Source organism: Sceloporus occidentalis, unplaced genomic scaffold (genome assembly GCF_023333645.1).
Source record: "Sceloporus occidentalis isolate IW3139 unplaced genomic scaffold, rSceOcc1.0.p SCAF_3, whole genome shotgun sequence".
Taxonomy (NCBI): domain Eukaryota; kingdom Metazoa; phylum Chordata; class Lepidosauria; order Squamata; family Phrynosomatidae; genus Sceloporus; species Sceloporus occidentalis.
In genome coordinates, this window is record NW_028316983.1 from 117,130,967 (window position 1) to 117,156,164 (window position 25,198).

The window sequence follows — 25,198 nt, forward strand, 5'->3', positions numbered from 1 at the left end:
AATACAAAACATATAAAATCCCCGGTACCCTCCCCTCCTTAAAAAGGTATTAAATCCAATGCAATATTTAAAAAACAACAAACAACAACAACAAACAAACAAACATACAAGTTAAAAACTGACCAGAAGGTCAATAACATCACTCAGCAAACAATCAGTGGGAGCAGCAGTATCTTTCCCAGACGTTCTTCTAAGGCCGGGTTCTCTATTCTGGGAAGGCCTGCCAGAAGAGATCCGTCTTAACAGCCTTTTTAAAGCTGTCTAAGGATGTAAGTAGACGGATCTCATCCGGCAGGCCGTTCCACACTCTGGGGGCGATGATGGAAAATGCCCTCTGGGAGAAAGACAGGATATAAATAAATAAAATAATAAGAATATGTCTTAACTCAGAAAATTCCACTCCTCTGTCCTTCATAGTGACCTTAAATTAAGCAGAGGTTTCTCTTTCTTTGCTTTTATCTTGGGTCTCGTGTGGAGGTGGGAAACCAGCCGGTGGAGTGAGTGTTCCAGGACTTGCAGTGAAGGCTATCAGTACCGAACTGTGCGCTGTTGGAAGATGCTGGCTCCAGGCTTTGATAGCTCTGTTTATGATGATATGTGTGAATCAGCTGGACTAACCAGACCTATGGAGAGAAAACAATGCAAGAACAAAGCTTGTGGCCCACAGTGGGAGCTGTCAGAGTGGTCTGAGGTATGTGCTTCCTTGTGAGAATTAAGCCAAAGAATGATCAGTAACCGAGATGAGGAGAGTATAACACATGGCTACCGGAACCATGTCTGGGATGTTGGCAAATAAATAATTTTGCCAAAAGGACCCTATGTTAGGTTTGACTTTCGGTCGTCACTAATCAGAAATGACTTAAAGATTTTGAGGATGGAGAGGTATGATAAGGGTTAGTATCAATCTTCTGCAGGGCCCCACTGTGCCCTCCCCTGACAGTTGTACATATTGTCTGCAACATGTTGTCTATGTCCATTTTGTCTGCAAAATGCAGCTGGGGAAATATCTGAGTAATCCCAAATACAGAACTAAATGTCTCTGAGGAATAACAGAGGAAGCCTTCAGAGACAGGTTTAAGGTATAAGAGAGAACAGGACTCCTGCACCTTCAATAATTGTGTAGAAGAAGAAATGGCAAGCTGTACCTTGTGAAACTCCCTCCCTAAAAAACTCTAAAGGATGCACGAGCCCTATCCTGGCCTTTTGAATCTGCTGTCCAGTGTGGAAGTCAGTGCTAGTAGTCTTCCTCTTCCATAACACATGAATGTAACTGATAGTCATTCTAAAGGGCTTCTTTATAACATTGGCCTGGTGTGTTTTCTTAAGCTTACTTATTCTAGGGGCTTGTTCCCACTATGCTTTAAAGCAAATTGCCAATCAGTTGATATGACTGTCATTCCCATTTGAAACCGGTTCTGATCCTAGTGTGATCAGTTTCAATCGTGATGAAGTGAGGCAAACGCCAAACATTCTTTCCTGACACTAATTCGTTGGTGGTTCTTTTGGAAAGAATTGATTCTGGAGCGTGTTCAACAAGTGGGAACGACAGATCTGAATCACATGATTCTGGAGGGGAGAGACTAATGGCAGAGGGGTGTTTATCATCCTTCCTCAGTTTTTGGTAGCTCCAACACTCTCCCCCCTCACTCAGCGCTGCCTTTGTGCTTGTGGTGTGACCTATGGGTGCATTTAAAAAAATTCATAAAACATTTGATTAATTGATTTTGCAACTATTTGCAAAGGCAGCTATTGCAAAACCAATGAACCGAATCTTTGGTCAATTAATTTTTTAAAAAAACATATCTGTAAATGCCATGAAGCACTTTGAGGGTTTTAGCACTGTACTCCGGAGCACCTCTTTTGGGGAAGCACCTCCTGAGTGATGATCAGCCAAAAGGCCCAGTGCCTGCCCCACCCAGAGCCCAGGATGCAGCCTATCTCACTGATGATGCACAGATGATTGACATGCATTTTGAAGCGGTGCAAACTAGTGGGGGCGGCAATCATGCCAAAAAACAAGCAATTACAAGGACATAATGAAAAGATCCGCTTTCATAGTGGGAACGACGGACCTTTTGGAATCGATTTACCAACACGGAGCGAAAGCAAATCTCAAACCGGCTTAAATTTAAGTGGGAACGAGCCTTAGGAGAAATACCATGTTTACGTAATTCAATAAACTTGTTAGCTTTTCCTTCAGTTTAAACTCCCATAGTAGGAGTACACCCCCACCCCCACCCCCACCCCCACCCCCACCGAAAGGCCTAGTCTGCCTGGTTGCCTGAGTATCAATGCGATTTACATAAGTGTGAGTTGAGTCATCATTTAACAGTTGATGCAATTGGCCTGCTCTAGGTTGGCTTACCATTAGGCTTCAGGACTTGGAGTGTCAGTGATCTAGGATGTAAGGCACTGAAAACTGATGACAGGAGGTTCTGGTTTGAGAACATCTTAATATAAGTGGCTGCCATCCTGTATACATGCACTTTACAGTTACCATTGCGCTTTGAGATTGCATATGCTGAGCTCTTTTCTATGAAATTATGATTTTGAATTGTTCTAATGGTCAATAAAAACCTTTGCTTTTTTAGTGACCATTTGTAATGGTCCCACAAATTTGGTGCCTGTGTTACCTTATCTTGCTGCATGACCTTATCAAGAAGGCATGCCCATTGTGAATTGCTTGTGCTAATCACCTCAGGAATATTAAATAACTTTTCTGTGAAGGGTAGAAGAAAATGGTGCTATAGTCTGTCTGTCTGGAGTAACTGTAGGCACAACATAATAATACACTGTCCCCCCCCCCTTTATTGCTGTCATCTTTCATGATTTCCTCCCCTTGTTCTTGTCCTATGCTGCAACCTCTCTACTCTCTGCTGTCCCCTTCTTTACAGTGTTCTGCTCGGTGTGGTGGCCCTGGGACTATGAAGAGGGAAGTGCGCTGCTCAGCAGAACCAAATTTGTGCAACAATTCTGTGAGGCCTGTCAGTGAGAAGGAATGCTCAGGGCCTCCTTGTGACAGGCACTGGGCTGCCTCGGACTGGGGACCGGTGAGTCAACACTGAGTGTTCTTTCTATTTTCTTCTCTTCACTTCTACCTTAAGAGGACAGCATTAAGGGGATAAGGAGCTTGCAGGTTTGTGGTGTGGGCAGTAACAGGCCCATTGTCACCCCCTTTGAAGCCTTCTATTTCACACTCAGGGTCAGTTCTTGGACTCCTGTCTCTTTGTCACGTGCCCTAGATATGAATGGTTCTGTGCAGGTGGAGTGAAGATGCTTACTTGTCTGCAAAGGAACTTCAGTGTGTTGCAAAGGATCCTGCAGGATGATTCTGCGTGTCACTTTTCTCATGTGGTACACTGGCAAAACCTGTTGGGCATCACTGCTGCCTCATGAGAAAATGTTCTACTTCCAACATCTCCCTTTGGCTTTGCATTTTATGCTAAGGTTGGTAGAAACAGTATAACTATTTTTCAGGGAAGCTGTCCATTAAAGGTGATCTTTTTAGTGTGGGACTTGTGTTATTTTCTAGTCCTGGAGTGGGCAATACTGCCTGTATTTTCAGAAATTATCTTACAGGCATGAGGTTTCTTTTTTAAAGAAAAATGAAATTTTCCATCCATCTCAAATTATGCATAGCTGTATAGATGCGTTAAACTCATACAAAAAACGCTAATGGCAGATGCAACCCCTTTCACCTTAAAGATTACTGTTCAGTCACTGCTAGCTTGAAAGGCCTTTTTGTTTCTCCAAGTGCTCAGGTTTGTGTGGTGAAGGTCGGATGAGCCGCTTTGTCACATGCCGCAATTTGGAAGGGAAAGTGATTTCGGACTCCCAGTGCAATCCCAATACCAAGCCTCTAGCAATCTATCCCTGTGGCGATAAGAACTGCCCTGCACACTGGATTGAGCAGGAGTGGGATCAGGTGAGTCTGCTCTTGATCATGACATTGATTGTATTAGGAAACAAAGCACTCAGCCTCCTAATGATGAGTGTGTTTTTTGGTTAACCCTGTAAGTCATTTCTGTGCATGTCTTTATCTGAGCTTTCCATTTAGGGTGTCAAAGGTCCAAGATATCAGTCCCATATGCCATTATGGCAGCATGCAAGCTGAGGGACCAGCTTGGTCATATTTTGGCACAACAACAACAGCAACAGTTGGAACAGAGGAACAATTTATGTGAACCTGTTCCGGGCCTTGTCACCCCTGTGTGAGTTGACATGTAGCAAGGAAGAAGCTTGGGGGAAAGAATTATGGGAAAGACCATGAGGCTTCCTCCATCATTCTGCTGGCGTCAACTGATGCTCAACCCCTCCCCTCCCCTTCCCTCCCATAACATAGCCAAACTAATAATCAGCTGGTGGGTCTTGGAGAAACAATAAGGCCTCTTGCATTGGCCTTCTGAGAGAGAGTGCTGTTCATTTAATATTTATTAAGTTAACTTGCATGGTTTTGCCTTCTGTGGTGGGGAGAAAAAGAGACATAAAGTTGAAATCTAAATGATAACGATCTATAGCCTCCAGCTTCTTGAGTTGGCCAGAAACATAATACAGTTAGCCCTCCACATTTGTGGCTTTGACTTTTGCAGATGTGATTATTTGTGGTTTTAATTAATATGTTCTCTCTAGGAATCTTTAGATCCTCCAGTGCAACTCTGCTAGTTGACCATTGTGTTTTGCTGGAGAACCTAAAAGGTCCAAGAGAAAACACTTTTCTAGGCATTTGTTGGTCCTTCAGCATGATTCTATGATCAACGTCTGGCAGATGTTGACCATAGAATTGCATTGGAGGACCTGGAGATTCCCAGAGAGGTGTTCTCTTAGGTAAAAAGAACAAGGGTTTCCACCCCCACCCCCGGTTTTTCCACATTCACAGGGGTCCTTCACCCCTAACCTCAGTGAATGTGGAGGGACCACTGTAATAATGTAATAGCAAGATAACACAACTCACATCCTTGGTATAATGGAAAGGGGAATAGAATAGTCCTAGATTAATGAAAAGGTGTAATGGTTTGAGTGTTTGACTAGGTCACTGGGAGACCAGGGTTCGAACACCTGCTTGGTCATGGAAACCTAGTGGATGACCACTCACACTTTCGCAACCTCAGAGGAAGATAAGAGCAAAGTCCCTTTGAACAAATTTGCCAAAAGGACCCTATGTTAGGTTTGACTTTGGGTCATCACAAATCAGAAATGACTTAAAGGAACACAACAACAACAACAACAACCAGTAAAACATGATACTTATGATAACAGAGAGCCATGGTGGTGTTCAGGGAAGCGTTCCCAAACATTACATGATTGTTATCCAATGTTATTTTAATTTGCTGTCTGCTATATTTTATTATTTGAATGTTAAGATGTATTACATATATATTACATATATTAATATGTATTATGTTTAATTATTTTTGTAGAATGTATGCCATAGGCAGGTTTACCGTATTTTATCTATTTTTATTTATTGTATGTACAGTGCTGTATAAATTTACAGCATTTTATAAATAAAGCATAATAATAATAATAATAATAATAATAATAATAATAGTGTTTTGAGTGTTGGATGAGGACTCTGGAAGACCAAGGTTTAAATCCTTGCTCAGCCATGGAAATCCACTCGATGACTTTGGGCAAGTCACACTCTCATCCTTAAAGGAAGGCAGTGCCAAACCTCTTCTGAATAAATCTTGAAGGTGCCTAAAAATAACAACAACTAATACTATCTGTTATACTTTTTAAAGAGGAAGATATTTGTTTATATTTAGCTTATCTCTCGTATCTTATTGAGTAACACTTGGCCAGACAAAACATATATTGACCTGACGGCTGACATCACCTGGATTTGAAGGTTAAAACAGAAACCAGGAGATTTCGAATACTAATGGATAAAAGACATCTCACATTCTCCATTTCAGTGCAATGCCACATGTGGCCGGGGCATCAAGAGAAGAACGGTTTTGTGTGTGGGACTAGAAAATGGCCTGTACAGAGAGTATCCCGAGGAGCAATGTGATGCTTTACCCAAGCCAGACATGCAGGCATCTTGTTTCAGGAGACCCTGTTCAACATGGTTTTCGACCTCTTGGTCACAGGTACAGGAGGGGGCAGTGGTGATGATGGGAGCTTGAAGTAGAGATGGAGGGGATGACAGGAAAACAGTCACCACAGTGAGGAGGTAACAGATGGGGGAAATATCCATTATGATTTCTAGTGTGCCATACAGAAGCCTTGGCAAGAATAACAAGGAGTTAAACCATTGTTATGTGATACAGTATTTGTCTCCTATCCTTCCTATGAGGAATCAAAATATTAGACATGTATCTTTATGACTGTTTTAGGATTCAGGACCAAGACTCCCAGCTCCAATTTATTCACACTGTCTACTGTATCATCAACATAAATGCCCCAATTTGGCTAGAGGCTTCTCAGAATGTATCTGTAAGCCAAGGAAGAGCCACATAGGCAGACAGCTGCAGCATGTTATGACCCTAACACTATCAAGCAATTGTGGCTGTACATCTGTAACCCTGGCCATCCATCAGCAATATTGCCCTTAAGCTGAAGCCCTTCTCTCTTTTAAATTTGTACTCTTGACCAAGGCTACATGTTAGCAGTCCTTGCCTTCTGTACCTTCAGTATAGGCACACAGATTTAAAACGGAGCTCCGAATACCATTTCACAATTCACTAAAAAATATAGTATTGCCATACCTTTCTACCAATTTCAACCAGGCATCCAAAACTGAAACAAACATGGAAGCCTATAGAGCAGTGGTTCGCATACATTGGTCCTTTGGGTATTTTGGAATTCAGCTCCCAGAATTCCCAGCTAGCTTGGACAACAATTAGGAATTTTGTGAACCAACGTCTGGGAACCTCTGCTCTAGAGGAAAAGAATTCAATTACTATGGCGCAGATGATGGGTAATTTTTTTTTACTCCCTTTCTTTGTATAAAAGTTGCAGCCTCCATCCTCACTTCCTGCCAAAGGGAGACATCTGTCCATCTTTTCCCATCCCCATCCCTCTGCAGTGCAGCAAGACCTGCGGCACAGGCCTCCGTTTCCGTGAAGTGAAGTGCTACCAAGGAGAAACCCTAGGACAAGGCTGTGAGTCAGCATCCAAGCCTGAAGCCAAGCAGACATGCCAGCTTCAGCTGTGTCCCACAGATGCCCCAGGTAAAGAGGGAGATTTTCCCCATGGGTATTCTTGTGGGCTACTACTTGAGAAGGCAGAATGTGTCACAACTGTGTTGTTTGATAATGCACTTGGGGGAAATTAGATAGTCATGAAATTTGGGCATCTACATTCTCCCCGAAAGGTGGGGTAAGGAACAGGTGGAGCATAGAGTAAGAAGGGGCAGCAGAGAATTATGGTTCCAGGTCAGGAGGAGAGGGGAATTCATAGGAATACATGGAAGAGAAGAATGGATGGAACAACTGAAGAGGATTGGGAAAAGGAAAGTGGGGAGAAGATGGGTCAGATTAAAGGACTCATATTCTCCAGGAGCAGGGATTGGTGAGGAAAACCAAAGTCTCTGTATTGATCGGACACTAGCTAAATCTTTGAAATCACTCGGGTACTACTCTTCTGTTTCTTTTTGCTAGATGAGGACTGTGAAGACAAAGCAACTGCTAACTGTGTGCTGGTCCTCAAAGTGAAGCTGTGTTCACATTGGTACTACAGGAAGGCTTGCTGTAGATCCTGCAGGAGTAAATCACTCTGATTCCTCGCATGGTCCTTTGCAGCCTGGAAGAAGGAGCTTAACTGAAATATTCATTGTACACCAGAAGCTTTGAGGCCTGACTCACATGAAACCCTAGACTACATCCTATCCAGCTTCTGGAATTCTGTGTGTGTGTCCAGCAGTCATAAAGGCCCTGTTTACCAGCCTTTTCAAAAGAGACCATACCTCTGCACATCATTCAGGTGGTATAACTTTCAGGCTTGATAGAGCTGTCCACAGAACTTTTGACACAGACTTTTTGTCAAGTGGAGTATTAAAATACCTGATTTCCTGGCATGCTTAGGCTTGAAGGACTGCCACCTGTCCTTGAATGAGCTGGATATCCTTTACCCACCACATCCCCTTGGATGTTCCTATGTTCATTGTTGATGTTCCAGCCCTCCCCCTCCCTGAGTCCCACCCCATATATCTCATGAACCCAGATCTTACATTCATATAGTACTTTGAATCGCACAAAACTTTTTGAATCAAACAAAAGTCCATCACTTCCTGCTTCCTATAGTAGCCAACCTGGAAATTGTAGGAAGCCTACATGCAGGATTTGAAGGCAGAAGCTCTCCTCCCAAACAACTGTTGTTCATAGATGTATTTCCTCTGAACATGGAGGTTCTGTGTAGCTGTCGTATCTGCTGATAGACATCAACCAGTTGTTAGTCCCAGCTAAAGGAGACTTGCCGAATTGAAACTTACATCAATATTGACTTACCAAGTTCCCATTGATTTAGTGGGTATATTCATGTTTGATTCTGGCCATATTTTTCAAGATGTGTTCTCCATTAATTTGTTTGATTTTTATAAAACTTATAAGGTAGTGGGGAGCACCACACCTTTACAAAGCTTCATAAAGTAGGTCAATTATTATCTTTCACTGTATTGCAAAGATCAGGTGAGGCAGTTTGAGACTGACTTCCTGAAGGCCACCTGGTCAATACATCTGAAAGCACTATAGAAATGTGTTCCTCCTGAGCCTTTTGGAGAGGGAGTGACTCTGGCAGTTCCTCAGTTTGCATGTGCAGGCTTCTGAAGCCACACTGTACATCTACACATCTCATGCTATATCTGTGTGGTAGTTCAGACAGCAAGTGATCAGGCTGAGAGGCACAGTCTACGCTGTACAGGCAAAACAGCAATTTGATCAAAAACCATGCTTCAAATTTGATGCAAAATACTGATTTTAAGACTGTGGAAAGCTAGAAGTTTCAATGCAAATATGTGCTTGCATGCAAAAACACAAAGATCCAGAGAGAGAAATTGGGAGGAGTGAGGGAGAGAAAAAAGGCAGATTGTTGAAATGACCAATATCGAAAGTTGTCTGTATTTAGTTGCTTTCCGTCCACACAATCAATTTTTTAAAAGCATCATTTCACAATAAAGAGAGAGAAAACAACATTTGCTTTGCAGTGTAAAAAGTTTTGTGGATGGAGAAAAAAGATCCAGGAGAAATGACAGAAACAATTTGCAAGACGCAATGGAACTGTGGTTGGCATGGGAATCTGGGAGCGGCAGGGGGGTATGTGAGCCAATGTCCCTGTGAAATCTCTGAGTGGGATTTTGGCCTGGAGGAGACCAGCATTCTGTAATAGCTGGAGAAGCAAGCATATGTTATACTGAACCTTGTGGGGAGGGAGGGAAGAGGAAACCCTGTGACACTTGGAAGAGGCCATGAGGCCAAGTAACCAAGTAAATAATGAAGCCAGTCATGCTGCACTTCTGAGCCAGAGGAAGGTTGTTCTTCTCAGGGTCTCCCTGCAGAAATGCCTCACAATTTTGTAAGTGCCATGATTTTTGTTTGTTGCCATCATCACTGAAGACTCTTCCTTTCAAGCAGACAAAAGTGTATATGCCGCCTCCTTTTCCCACTCCTAGCAAGACTTTATAGTAATTTGTGAAAAAGAAAGAAAGAATGCATGGTTGATGATGATATAGAAATCCCAAACAATAGACCTGTCTTGCTTCCAGCAAAGTTGTACATTCCCATGTCTGCACCTGTTTAAATGCAGGTCTATGGTAATATTTGCTCCAATTGTATTGTGTAACACATATCTACCTATTCCTATCCTTACTCAAATGTGACATAAATGTTTTTGCTATGCTTAGATAAGGCACTTCAATGCTGCCTGAATAGGAAAGGTCAATTTCCTTTTTTAATTACCTGTTTTTGCCGAAACCCAGCTCCGGATTTCATAAAAACCAAAGGCAGTTGTAGTTCACACTGCTCACCTATGGTCTTTGTTGAAACCAAAATATTGTGGATTTGTGCAACTTTGTGACTGTGCCAAATGTACCATTATAATTATCAAACCCTCAAAAAAAGTTGCATGAATTAACCATAATTTATATATTTTTTTGAAAAAAATACAGAAAATTGAAACAAAAAGTGACCACAGAGTTATACTAATTTATCTACTGACCTTGCATTTGCAGATGACACAACACCACCACAAACAACAGAGAGATCATCTGCAGTATAGACATGTAGATCTTCACATTTAGAGAATGCTCTGATGATACCTAAATATAGAGTTTGATAAACTGGCACAAAAGCTGTAGTTAGACAATGAGTTGAGTAGACTAAAAAAAATATTTTGGCCATGCTCTTAGTATTTATATCATACTTAATCAACCCAGAGGCTTTATACTGCCGGCTAATCACAGGGGCTCATATTATATTCTGTACTGTATGAAAGGTCTGATACTTGAAAACACACTGTCCCAGATCAGGTTTTAGGGCCCAAAAGTTCAAGTTTTCAGGTTGCCAGAACCACAGTCCAAGGTAGGCAAACCTTGAGTCCAAAATGGCACCCAAAGACCAGAAAGGACCATACCATTCAATATCACAGATGAAAACTGAGACACATGTGGCCAACCACCATTAGAGTTTTGTCAGAAGGGTATGGACAGATAACAGGAGCGCAAAACTATTATTTTAAGCAGAGAAACCCTAAATTTATGCACTGAGTTTAGGAAAGCCTGAAAGGGCAGTGGCAGCGGGTGTGTATGTGTGATTTTAATGGGAAGAGCAAGACTTTATCTTTCTGCTGAGTTAACTGAGTGAAAATAACTTTTTTCATTTTGAACTTGGTTTGCAGCAATGGAAGCAAGCTGAGGACGGAGGAGGTAAATGGAACAAGGAGCGGACAGAGAAACCAGAACACTTTAAAAGCAGTTGGAAAAGTGGGACAAGGGACACTTAACTGGGACTGTCTCTGCTAAACTGGTACACTTGGAGAGTATGAAGGCCAGAACTTAAAACAGAGGCTCAGTTGACTTGGCTGCAAAGGAAGTGCCAAGATTGGGATTTTAGAATGCCCGATGGGTCTCTTGACTGAGGACTCAATTAAGTGGCAGGGATTAATGATTCCCTGAAGAACACAGAGAACCACTTCATAGATATAAGAGATTACCGCACTAGGGTAAAAGCGTTCCCCAATGCGTTCTCACGGGCGCGAGCCTGGAACGTGATGAGAACCAGAACGCTAGTTTACCACACAGTGGAACGCCGCCGTCGCCGCCGGGCGTTCCAAATGTGTTCCAAATGTGTTCCCAATGTATTCCAGGGAGGCCATTTCTGGGAACAGTTTCAAAACCATTCCCAGAAATGGCCTCCCTGGAACACATTGGGAACACATTTGGAACGCCTGGCGGCGTTCCGCTGTGCAGTAAACTATCGTTCTGGTTCTCATCGCGTTCCGGGCTCGCGTCCGTGAGAACGCATTGGGGAACGCTTTTACCCTAGTGCGGTAATCTCCATAGTTTAGTCTGTGATGCTTGTAGCAGAAATGCAGCTCTTGTCAGAATAAGCAAACTAGTGGAATCTTGCCACTAGAAATCCCAGCCTAAGACAGTTCTTCCCCCACTCCACCCTGCAACAAGGCCTCTTCTTCAAGCCCTGGAGGTCCTGATAAACTGAATGAAAAACATCAGTTACTTTAGTATTTGAAAGTCAGTATTTATTTTGCTGTTTAACTCCAATCCTGATTCCATCACTGAACAAGGAAAAGATGTCAAAAACAAACAGGTTTGAAGTACAAAAAGTACTGAATAGACTGGAACATTTTCTTTCCATCCACACTTTCCCACTGTGACATTGTTTGTCCTGTACCCTACAGTATACTACAGAATCAATGCAGAAAGTGGCTATTGCTTGTTTTATGATGACTATCACATAGTTTAAAACCCCAAATTACCGCTGCCAAATTAAATTCTAATTAGGGATATATTTTGATTTCATTGGACGCACTTTTGCCGCCACCAGATGGGTGCATCCCGGGTAACATCCAGCTAGGATCCGAGTTCAGTCGGCCTATTTGCAAAGCCAGCTCTGTGAATCGGCCGGCTGAATTCGGATTCTAGCTAGATGTTACCCGGGCAACAAAAATATGTGCGATAAAATCCAGATGTATCCTGAATTACAACTGAATTTGGCAGCAGTAATTCGGTTTTTTAAACTGTATGATAAAATCTCTAGTCAAAGAAGGAGAGGACAGGAGTATGGCATCAGCACCTTAAGCAAAATTGTCTGAACTCTGGCTTTGATAAGAGGGCATGTCCATGCTTTACCTGGGCATAATCCAGTTTTCAGTGTTTGCCCTTCTGGTGTAACCAGAAGAAACTGCAGTGATTTCAATCTGGAATTTTAAGACTCCAACATGAACTGAACAGTCCCAATGACAGCATAAGGCAAAGCAGTGCATGCTGGGATATTTGGTCCACCACTTCTCCAATTACGAAAATGCCATGTAAAAAAAGTTATACTAATAGGATTTAGCACTTCAGGACAAGTTTCAAATTCAGTATGGAAATGTGGATATACCTTTGAGAATAATAATTTTTGAAAATAATAATTATACTTTGCAAATCTCCAAAGACTTGGGACCCATTCACACTAGACATTTATAGCGCATTTATAGTGCTATTATTCCACTTTAACTGCCATGCTTCCATCACCTACTTTGGTGAGCACTGGAGTGCTTTGGCTGAGGATTCTAGATGTCCATTCTACTGCAAATCCCAGGAATTCATAGGATGGAAGCTTAAGTGGAGTTATAACACTATAATTCTGTAGTGTGAATGGGCTTCTGGAGTACTTTTACACCCCAATTATACCAATACATCTTTTGACAGGGATTTCCTGTTGGAGTAGGGTTCACATTGCCACTTTGCTGAACTGAACCTGACATTACAGATTCCTCAGCAGTTCTGTCATTGTTAAACCACATTAAAGAAAAAAAGGTGATTCATTTCCAAACTACATCTACAGTAGATGGTCTACTGTCATCAGCCAATGGCCAAGTGAACAAGCATAGTTTGGCACAGAACCCCCTTCTGCCTGAATAGCCTCTTAGTTCAGGTCTGTTTGCATTTTGTTAGCAAGAGATGATCTTAGGTGAAAATGCACATCCACTGTTTTCATTTGAGAACAAAGGTGCAGCATGAATTCCACTTGGATCTCTTTTCTGGATTAGAATACAGTACTTGCAAATGTGATTTCAATTACGGTATGTAAGTAAAACCGGAGCAAAATTAATTTTCACAGAATGTAATTGAGGAAGAAACATAAGGATGTGTACATCACTGGAATGCTTGCCAAGAACCTCTGAGCACAGCCTTACATGCAGTTCTAGTATTGTCAGTTCACCGATGCTGAGTACAGTCTGTTGCCACCAAACCAGTTGACTAACATGTCTAACAACCAGTTCTCATACTATGGTAAGAAAGACTATAGGATCAACATGTGAATAGTCTGCTCATTGGAGGAATGTCAGAAGAAAGTAATACATTTAAAAATATTAAAAATACTACTGAAACTAAAACACCAGACAAAATGTTTAGAAAAAACAACGGGCCCATTTCCACTGGGGGAATAACCCATATTTGATTTGGGCTCTGCCTTGGTATTCCAATCACTTCCAAAAGGCCTCTCGTTTCCACTATGAAAAGGGGGCCTGTTTGGAAGTGATTTTTTTCCTTTGGGACACATGTCGTTCCCATTGGCGCCCTTCAGCCAGTACCCCCCCGACCCCTTCCAAAGCTCCCTACTAGACCCTATTTCTCTCTGACTTCCCTCCCCTCTCCTTTCCTTGTTCGTTTCTTCTCCCTTTCCCCCTTCTTTTCCTTCCTTCCTACCTTCGGTTTCCTTCCTTCTTGCCTGCTGGGCCTCCGCCGCTTCTCCCTGGCTGGCGGGGCCTGCGGCGTTCCTGGCTAGCCTCCGCCGTTCTCCTGGGGCTAGCGTTGCTTCCACTGCTACGTCGCTACCGCTTGCCCCATTCTTGCCTGGTGGGGAAGTGGCAGAGGCCTGGCAGGAGCACCGCAGGCCCCACTATCCTGGGAGAAGAGGCAGAGGCCCGGGCAGGAGTGCCACAAGTCCCACTAGCCCGGCAGAAGGCAAGGAAGGAGGGAAAAGGAGAGGGAGAAGTGGCTTTCCCTGGAATGGGAGGAGGAGGAGGAGGTGGAGGAGGACGAGATACTTTTTTTGGTGATAGTACTGATTGCAAAATCAATCTATTGCTAAAACAATAAATTTATTTTTGCAATCAATTCTATGGCAAAAAAACCCCAACAAAACGATTCTGATCTGGTGTTCCCACTTATTGGGGACGCTTCAGAATCGATTTATACAGAAAACACCTCTCCCAAACTAGTGTCAGGAAACCGCAGACTATCTGAGTTTGCCCTGGACCTTTTCTTCTCTAATCGATCAAAGGAAGATCAGAAGCGCAGTCAAATGGCAACGAGGGTCATATAGCCCACATCACACTTCGCAGCAAACTGTAGTGGGAATGGGCCCAACAAAGCCAAAAAGGTAATATGTATTTCTCCAAGAAAAAACAAACGACCTAGTCTAAAAATATCTTCCTCTCCCTGCATGTAGAAAACTAGTCCCTTATACTGAAGGCTGTGCTAAAGCCTGTTTCATTACCATCTTAGATTTTTTCGTGACATGGAATTTTTGGCTAAAAAAATGTTTCCCCCAGTTGAAATTGGTGCTGTTTGGTGTGCTTTGCCATTTCCCCCCACCATATCTATTTTGTGAACATTTGTTGCATCATGCCCCTATGTTCAGCAAGGAAAAACATTAACACGATAGTGTGAAAAGCTGGTGCGTATATTTGCCATATAGGAAACTGAGTCCTCAGGTTTAAAGAGTGGCAACAGCATACAAAAACTCATGGGGCTGGGGGTGGTCCATAAATCCATAACCTGATTGAGTGATATTTGCAAAATCAAGAGGGCCTTATGGACAGATGCCCTGTCACTAAACAGAAATACTTAAGGCTCTTGTTCTCCCTTTAAACAAAGTATGGAACATCTGTGATGCTCTTGATATTGGTCTCCAGCACCACTCATGCACAAACACTGGATATGGAAAATGTTGGAGTTCAACATTCAGTCGATACAGATGACTCACTATTGCTTTAAAATTGCTCATAATGGAGGTGTGGATTCATATTCTGCTCAGCCTTCCCATGGACCCACCTTTTATCCTGCTACAGACAGATGGGTTTACTTAGGCAATAGCTAGTAATTTGCCTTGTGATCTTTTGATGGTGGAAATTTGTGGTTTTGATTAATATGTTCTCTTTAGGAATCTCTAGGTCCTCCAGCACAACACAAGAGTCTCACTTTCAATAATGATTTGGTGTGTGTATGTGTACACATACACAGAAGGCCCCATATATTGTAGGGATAGGAGTGTCTGGATATGGAAAGGTTTCCCCCTCTGCATCATGTCCTTGACTGCAGTGTGCTTATCATATTCAGTGTAAACAACTCTCTGGTTACAGCCTATGAATTCAACTTCTTGGTCACACTAGAGCATGATAAAGCAATAGAACCCAGAAGCTAGGTTATATATCCATTAAGTCTTCACTATAATGGTTACTAAAAATTTACACACACACACACCCTAAAGGCACCAGATCCCTCTGATCTTGGAAGCTAAGTATGGTCAGCCCTAGTTAGTACATGGATGGGAGACAGGCAATGGATACTAGGGGCTGTAAGCTACTGTTTATACTCATATATAAGTTTAGAAATTTAGGTTTAAAAATTGACCCAAAAAACCTGATTCGACTTATCCATGGCTCAATGTAAATACAGTGCACCAGCGTCATATGCGGGTGCATTATATGCTGCTTTCAGCATATGCTGAAAGCAGCGCCAGAAGAAGCAGTGCCATGTGCCAGAAGGAACAATGGCACGCGTGCCCATGGTGCTATTGCTCCGCCGCACTGCTGCGAGCACAAGACCCATTACATTTCTTTTACGCTGGGTGTGTGTGTCCAGAATGGATCCCCTGCATAAAAGAAGGGTGCACTGTACTATACTTTAAATCATATATATAATATGAAACCATCCCCTGGTGAAAGGCAAAAGTTTAATCTGCTCTGGAAGCACTGACTCCCTTCTACTCTCTCATCCATCCAGTATGACCACAAATAGATTTGCCTGCTGGAAATTTGCAAGTTTGTTGGCATTGTTTTCCTTTGCTTTGTTCTTTACATCCTTCATTTCATGCCCCCAAGTCTTAACCTCGACTTATCGATGGGTTATATCAAAATCCTTATTTTTGGCCCCAAAATCTGCCCTTGACTTATACATGAGGTCTACTTATAGTCAAGTATAAACAGTATATTTCCTAGGAAGGGAGGGGCAAAACCACCTCTGAGTATTCCTTGACTGAGAAAACCCCATGAAATTTATGGGGTTGCCATAAGTCGACAAACAGTTTCAAAGCACAAACTCATACACACACTAGAGATGTGATAGCCTGCATGGTGTAGTAGTTTGAGTGTTGGACTAGGACACTTGAGAGACCAGGGTTTGGATCTCTGCTTGGCCATGGAAAACTACTGAGTGACCTTGTGGTAGTCACATTTTCTCTACCTCAGAGGAAAGCAAAGGCAAACTTCCTCTGAATAAATATTGCCAAGAAAACCCTAGAATAGGATTGTCATACGTTGGACCTGTCTTGAAGACAGATAGCAACAATAGGGGTTGCAGGCAGCCATCCCTAGAACTTGAGCCACTGGTGCTGGGTTGTGGGTGTTGCAGCAACAACAGGGGCAGACAATTGGCTGGAAATTGACATCATTTATATGTTTTTTGAATAACGGGGAATAAAAGAGTAACTTTAAAAAACTACGACTACAGTGTAACTAGCTTTCCAGGCTCTTAAAACTAGCTCAGCTACGGAAACCCACAGGGTGGCCTTAGGCAAATCACACTCTCTCCTCCTCAAAGCACACCCACTCTGAACAACTCCTGCCAAGAAAACCCGGTGATAGATTCACCTTAGGGTCACCATAAGTTGGAAATGACTTGAAGGCACACAACGACAACAAACAACTGGAGATGTATTTGGTTCAGAAAATGTTCTGGTGCAGTATCTGAGCATTTTATAGCAATTATCTCACAACTTTAATTAGAAACATGGGTTTTCACTTGAAAGTACACATGTCAATATTTCTGATAACAACATCCTGGACAATCCAGTAATTTCCCAGCATGTACAGGAGGGGGCACTGATGTGTGCGTGTCTGTTTGTTCAGAAACTGACTCACAGATCCCTAATCCATGGATACGTATGGCAGAGGCCCAGTGAGAAGGTAGCACTTTTCGTAGTTTAAAAGGAAGTGGGGAGAAACGTTCCAGGGAGCATGGAAATGTCGGCTATCAACCTTAAAACAAGAACACACAAAATGGAAGCCAACATGGGTTCTCTCCCCCAATTTGCAAACGAAAGCTAATGCTTAACATGTACAAAAGCACACCGGTTTCTGACATTCTGTATGTTTCTTTTCAGTACTATCCTAAATATATTTACTCAGGGGAAAAGGTTATTACGTTAACTGCGACCTACTGCATAGTATGTGTATGTAGATTGCATCCTGAATTTGTTAACTGTCAGTTTGTGGTAACTTAGTGGATATGTTTGTGGTTTTTTTTTTAATATAGGCTGCAATTCCTAAAACTGGCAACAGAAATTTAATACATACAGCTGTCCCTGACACTGTGGCCTGATCCTGATGTTCATATGGAGCTTCTGAGTGTGCAAGGGATTCTGTACTTATTCCAGTGTTAAAGGGCATCCACTCTATTATATGCATGGAATTGCTGCATTTGGCAATGAAGAGAAGCACGTGCTTATTCAGGAGTTTCTGGTACACATTCAAGCTCCAAAAAAAATTGTGTGTTGCTATATGAGGCACTGAGCTACACTGTAAAGGTGGCAAGTTAAAGCACTAATTTCTACGGAATCATTGCTTTAGGACTTCTGCTTGAGTACTGCAAGATCCTGAGGGCTAGCAACTGTATTTTGGCAGAAGTAAACTGATAAGAGTCATTTTATCAGATACGTTGATGTGTCCAGGAAACTCTATACATCATTATGAAGATAAATAGTTTTTCAAAATAAGCAATATGTCATGATGTATTGGGAAGGTGGGGTAAAAATCTTGATAACAATGCATAAATAAGCTATCTAGACTACTGCCTAGGTGGATTTGATGAAAAAGGTTAACACCTCAATAGGTTTGGTGGTTTTCCAAAATGAAAGAAGCAATCATATCCTGCTATTTTTTTATTTTTATTTTTTTGCTTCTTTTCACATTTCTGTGAACAGGAATTCTGTTTGCCTTTCCTGAGAGTAAATTACATTGACTGCAATGCGCCTTCTAAATAAAATGCTTAGAATTATACTTCACTGGGCTCCAAACAAACAAGTTAGTGTAGTCCGTTGGGACTTTAAATTAAATTTTAGGCTTGTTACAGACTGCCAAAATAAAGCTGCTTCGGGTCTCTTTGGAGGTATGCTATTTAAATGATGCATGGGTCCTAAGAGTCCGGAGGTCGCGCCAAAGCCACACTCCATTCCTAAGCACTGGAGTGCAGCTTTGGTGCAACTTCTGGATTCTTAGGATGCATGCATCATTTAAACAGCATACCTCCAAAGAGACCCGAAGCAACTTTATTTTGGCAGTCTGTAACAGGCCTTACTCACATTTCCAATTCTCCAATTCTCCCATTGGTGTGTTTCTCTCTCTCAAGCAAAACCTTACATCTCTTCTTACATCTTCTTTCTGTACAACCTACTTCACCTCAGTAAAATGCCAGGGTGCAGTATGATCTCCACCAACACTGACTCCCTAGCATAATGTGCGGTCCACTCAACATAGCTTAAAGAGGAAGAGGAACCTGGGGCAGGGGAGCACCATTCTATCACCATTTTAGCAACGTATTCCTGAGTAGAGGGCCTACATATTCTAAAGGCACCAGATCCCATCTGATTTTGGAAGCTGAGCATGGTCAGCACTGGTTACTGCTTGGATAGGAGACCACCAATGAATACCAGGTATGGTAGGCTATATTTCAGAGGAAGGAACTGCCAAAACCATCTCTAAGCATCCGTTGCCCAAGAAACCCTATGAAATGCATGGGGTTTCCATATACTGGCAGACGACTTGAAGGCACACATACATTCATGATGAGGGATGTAGGGATAAATGACTATTTCACCATCACAAATAATTTCATAGTTATCTCCTGGGAAAAATGAGTATGTATTTTTGCATGTTGTTGTTTTGGGGGGTGGGGGGGAATCACAGCATTTTGTGCAAAAAATACTGGCTGGCACCTTGTTGGGAAGTTACATCATCATAAACCAACTTAAGATCATGTAAAGTTTAATTGGGCTATTGAGCAACTTTTATATTCTTAGTAGAGACATAGTTGTGCAATTTGATCCATTGTGCACATGGAGCAAGCAGCACCTCTGTTGCAAATTATCTCACTGTGCCATGGGTCCCACATGGTGCCCTGGTGTGCATCACTGTAATTCACTAGAAGACAGTGTATCTTGTCAGAGATGTAGCTATCTCATTGTTAAGTCATACATCTGGAAAGTGTTTTTTGCACAAAAGATGTAGTTTTTACATAACAAATACATTTTTTCACACAAAACCCACTGTTACCAGATATCCATGAGTCCTTTTGCCTGACTTTTGTATAACCCTCTCCCTGATGTATTTGTTAACAGAATCATTTCCCAATACAACTGGCCCTCTGCATCCACAGATTCAACCATCCAAGCATTGTTGTTATTATTCCCAAAAGCAAACTTTGATTTTGTCATTTTATACAAGGGACACCATTTTAATATATCATTGTACATAATGGGACTTGAGCACCTATGGATTTTGATATCTATGTGGGGGTGGGGGTGGTGGTGGTAGTCCTGGAACCAAATCCCAGCAGATTCCAAAGGCCTGCTGTACACTTCAAGATCTATAAATACCAGGTGAAAACTGCACCAACCTCTTGCCAGTGCAAAGAGATCTTATAGCACCTTTAAAACTAACTATGCCAAACAAGTTGCACAATTAGTTTCAAAGAAGCTACAAGATCTCTTTGTATACTGATATTCCAGACTAACACAGCAATGTTTCTGAATTCTTGCCAGTCCTTTATTCTTCCCATCAGCGTTTCCTGAACATTGGGAAACCAGTTTTACAGCCAGGAAATATATAATGGTGACTATCCCTTTTATCCCTACTCATGGGGTGGCATTAAATAGGTACAAGGTCCTCATGAAGTTCTGCTTGTTTCTTTGTTGTGGACTAGGAATATCTGGAAAGCTATGACAAAATGCATTTTTCCTTTGAAGTTTCTTCAAGAGGAAAGCCTCTCTCAGGAGTTTATCACACTGGGGCTAATTTCGGCATTAAAGAGAGATAAAGGCGCATTAAAAGCATCCTGCAAATAAAGCAAAAATGGTAATTGTGTAAATGATTATCACACGTAATTGCACAAATAAAGTGATGTCAGAAATGCATTGTTGCTGAAATCCGAAAGTAAAAAGATACGCGCTAATGCTTCTTTGTGACCACTTTAATGGCGGGTTTTGGGTGACGTGGGAAATTGTTTCACGTAATTACGCCATTTTCCCGGGATATTCATGGGATAAACTCCTGATCTCCTCTGTGTGATAAACTCCTTAGAGATGAACAAAACAAACAGCAGTGATAGGAACTGTGTGGTCCTCCAGGTGATGTTGGAGTGCAGTTCCCAGCATTCCTCATCATTGTCTACATTGGCTGGGACACTGTAGTTCAACATGTGGAGTGTCACACAATTCCTGCTCCTGGGACCCCCCCCCCCCTTTTGCCCCCAAATCATTAAAGTTTGATTCCCTGCATTTCTAACCTGATCTGGTCGATGCTGTCACTCATTCACTAGCTGTGGAGTGCTGAGATTTCAAGTGCTCTTTTCCAATAAATGCTTTAAACCCATCTGAAACCTCAGCTTCTGCCTTTAATTAAGCAGCAAAATAAAATATGCGTCATTCCAGAACCACTTTACTCTTTTGTGATTCTTTGTAATCAAAGGCTATGAAAGAACCTTTGAAATGACTGAGTCTTCTCTAACAGGTGTGCAGAAAGCACAACGTCAAGCCCTGCTGGCAAATGCACAACACTTGCTCAAGTGCCATTGCTTCCATCCACAAATTACTGTAGTTATGCCTTTGCCTGGAATCCTGGATTTGAGTGCTCTTCTGAATTCCCACTTGCAGGGGTTTCCACCCAATATAGACTCAACATGGCCAAGGAAATATTTTCTCCCACTCACCCACCCTGCTTTTGAATTTACCCCAAAGGAGGAAAGCATATAAGTGTGACTCTCCATCATTGTACTTCCCACTACAACTCCTTCCTTGACAAGCAAAAAGCAATATCTGGATGGCCCCAGTGACTCACAGCATCATTATGATTCCCCCCCAAAACTTCCTGTCACAGGATAGCCTTCACAGTAAAATATTAAATTGCCTGAATGAAAAATCAGCTTTTGGACAAGCTCCAACTTTATCTTTGTCATGCCAAGTACCTTACAAGGGCACTCCGCTGCCTTGACTAAATGGTACAAAGTAATGCATGTTGTGCTCCTATCTGGATAACGTCCTAGTTTCTGGTTGGAAACCAGACAGACAGTAGCCTACCCTCTGTCAAATCGGAGCCCAAACTACAGTGGGAAGCAGCTTTCTTAGGACATTTGGGCTGAATTCCTCCTCAGCAAATCCACCATATTTGGGACACTGATAACAGTAAAGAGGAGAGAACTATCTCCCCCTGACCCCTACACATTCTAACAGTTACACTCTTGCCTGGTACTCACTGACCATGGTCCAAAATACTGACCACTTTTTGTGCTTTGCTGAACAAGTCAATATTTTGTGGTGGAATTCAAAGATATAGCTGTGTTAGTTTGTAGAATCAGTATCTTGTATTTTTGAAAATAAAAGTACTCAATAATATCTTGTATATTTGAAAATAAAAGTGTGAAAAGTCTTTTATGCCATATAGTTTAGATGATTTTTTTTGTACTGCTAAGAGAATTCTCACATGCCTGTAAAATGCTCATCAGGTTTAAAAGTTTTACGCATCAGAGAGCAAGTGAAGGACTGTCTGAATCTGTTTGCTGTGGGCACAAATTATTTTTTTACATGTGAAACAACTTTTAACAGGCTCTTCTGATTATGGAGACAGGAAGCAAGTCAGATCACCAGGTCAATACTGCTTAAGTCATGCGGCCCCTCATCTATAATCTGCAGTATTAGAGTCAGAACACGCACACGCCTGTACAGTTCAGTTATCAGTTCCAGTGGCATTATGTATGAGGCAAAAGAGGTGCAACCCAGGGGAAGGCCAGCTTCGTACACTTCACACAATTGATTGTACTCTGATTCTCATGGAGCATGGCCATACTTGATTTTTAAGGGATTGTGACTGTTTGTAGGCAATACAAATTTTCTATAAATGTCCCATTTGTATAGAAGGATGTGTCCTTAGGCATTAGGACTGGGTCCCAATCCATATTCAAGAGCTCCATAAAGCAGGGGACCATTGTGCTTATTAAACACTTGTCCAACGTTGGCTGGACAATTTGGCAAAGCAAGAAACCCTCTGTGCCAAAGTGGTGCTAGAGAACCTCTGGCCACGCTCCTTAGAGGATCAAACGATTACTCATTCAAACACATGAACAATAGCAAAGGGTGACACTGCAGAAGTTACCAACCAATAAATTCATGAAGCAGTACAGTACATTTTCTGCTGTGGATCCAAAGAGTTCTTCTTTAAAAGGTGCACACTATTATCTTGTTCTAACATGTCATTAAACATTCAAATGTGGGATTGGCTTTCAGACTTACTTCAGGTCTGGCCCTTCTTCTTCACACTTGTAAATGTGGATTGTAGCCCTCCTACATATTCCATATCAGGACACGGTTATAAAAATAATACCTTATGCTATTTTACTAGAACATATATCAGCAGTCAGCGCCATACAAGGGCTCTGAACACCAGGGGACAGGGAGTGAGGTGATGGAGAGTCCTAACAAAGCCTTAGCTCTTCCACTGTTGTGTAGCATTTAAGCATCAGAATTCCATGTACTTAAGAAAGACTGTGAGTAATAAGAAATTGGGGTGAATTTGGGAGAACAGTGGGTCTTTTTCCTATAGAAGAACCAAAAATCCAGAAAGGGTTCCTCATCTCCCCATTTCTCTCTCTTCTCTCCTTTATCTTTTGGACATATATGTGCTTGTGGGAGAAAAAAAAAGCAGAAACTGGTTACCTTATTTTACATTCTAGTACAGATAATATTCAGTTTGTAACAGATATATTACAGGGAAAATCACGCCACCCCGACCCTCAGTTGCCTCCCACTACACTTCCCATGATCAGGACCATGTAAAGTGACTACCATCCTTCCCTCTAACACCACTTTTGTTGGTGGGGATGACACTTCCTAAGAACCATTGTGTTGACTAACTTAGTGTATGTGCTCACATTATCTGTCAAGGGACGCCAGTGAGCATTGCTTTGGAAAGCGAGACACACAGGGCTTGCTAAGTGTAGATACCAAAGATGCTTGTGGGAGGTGGAACTGCAAGGTTTTTAAATGCAAGTTAGTTTGTATTGTACATAGCCCTCCATAGACAAGACTGTCTCATTGGATACAACAACCTTGGCTGCAGGCTCAAAAATGACCATGTTCGACCCCCGTGGTTACAACACAACATTACTTCTTTTCCTCTGAGTGAAAGCCTTGTTGCAATGATCAGGAACAATGGTAGGTCTTGGACATATGTTCCATTTTTTGTCAAAAAGATTTCCATAGCAAACCTACAGAATTAAAATCCCCACCACCCAAAGGGGATACCCTGAAGCACCCTGTGATAGTGATAGACAGTGATCATACTTCTGTACTAAAAGCCCTCGGGTTCGGAAAGGTCTCGCGAATGATGCAGTGGTGGGTCACCGGGTAACTCTGGAAGGTTGCCATTTTGATGGGTAGTCCCATTTCCTTGCAGCACGTGGGTGTGTAGGTGATCCTCTCGCCCCCATTCCGCACCATGTCAGCGGTCCGTATGTAAAAGGGAGAGCCATAGGGGGAACAGGTTGGGCAATAGTTCCGATTGCCCTGCTTGTTAAGCTCATGGGGTGGAAAGGAGGGGTTGCCCTGTCCGTCCATGATACGAGAGTTGCAAGCATTGCACATGACATAGTGGGAGTGTGGGGGAAGCTCAGGCTCTTGCTCCTCCTCCTCCTCCTCTTCCTCCTCTTCCTCTTCATCAGATTCATCCTTCTTGCAGCAGTAATACTAAAGCAGGAGGGAAAGACCTGGACTTAGTTCACAAAAAATGCATTTTACAAATATTAATATATATTTATAGCATGTATATATAGCATGTATAGGGGATGTGGTAGCTCAAGTGGTTAAGACGCTGACTCTATTGATTGCAAAATCGGCAGGTTGGCAGTTCGAGGCCCGGGTCTTGCATGATAGGGTAAGCTCCCATCACTAGTCCCAGCTTCTGTCAACCTAGCAGTTTGAAAGCATGCAAATACTAATAGATAAATAGGTACCACTCCAGTGGGAAGATAAACAGCATTCTGTGCAATCATGCTGGCCACACAATCACAGAATAGTCTCTGACAACATTGGCTCTTTGGCTTACTAATGGAGATGAGCACCGCCTCCTATGATTGGATACGACTTGACAACCTTGTCAATGGGGAATACCTTTACCTTTACCTTTATAGCATGCAGTAGACAGTTCAGATCATTTCATCTGCTTCTAATGCCGCCATTTTTTTACAACACTGCAAGGTTGTTGGCTAGTGATATTGTCGGCATGCTGTGAATGGGTACTTGTCTGAAGAATAACAATTTAACTAACGTAATTTAGTGAATTAATGGCTCAGGTCCTATTGCACCTGGGAACTTCTAGCTTTATAGCTTGCACTTCTAGTCCATGCGCAGCAATAACTGAAGGCAAACTACTTAACAAGACTCTACTAGGTGTGACCAACAATTATGACTTTCTATGAAATTGTTTTGATCCTATTTTGGGAAATCAAGCATTGCACTTTGACTGAAGACAACCTAAGCAATCACTT

The 25,198-nt window shown here is 42.2% G+C and overlaps 2 protein-coding genes across 5 annotated transcripts in view; one reads left to right on the top strand and one right to left on the bottom strand.

Annotated features, from left to right (window-relative positions):
- LOC149316614 (ADAMTS-like protein 2) overlaps nt 1-7,723 on the top strand; it is a 41,262-nt gene extending 33,539 nt beyond the window's left edge. Inside the window, exons 13-18 of the mRNA XM_089518736.1 lie at nt 478-691; nt 2,895-3,050; nt 3,755-3,925; nt 5,916-6,092; nt 7,031-7,175; nt 7,605-7,723. Coding sequence (XP_089374862.1) covers nt 478-691; nt 2,895-3,050; nt 3,755-3,925; nt 5,916-6,092; nt 7,031-7,175; nt 7,605-7,723 — 982 coding nt within the window. The remainder of the gene's footprint in view (nt 1-477; nt 692-2,894; nt 3,051-3,754; nt 3,926-5,915; nt 6,093-7,030; nt 7,176-7,604) is intronic.
- A 10,989-nt stretch (nt 7,724-18,712) lies between these two features.
- Nucleotides 18,713-25,198, bottom strand: part of LOC149316615 (protein FAM163A-like) — a 135,083-nt gene continuing 128,597 nt past the window's right edge. For all 4 annotated transcript variants that reach the window (XM_089515927.1, XM_089515928.1, XM_089515930.1 and 1 more), the window contains exon 6: nt 18,713-24,398. In XM_089515927.1, the coding sequence (XP_089372053.1) occupies nt 23,991-24,398 (408 nt within the window). In that variant the 3' untranslated portion in view covers nt 18,713-23,990. The remainder of the gene's footprint in view (nt 24,399-25,198) is intronic.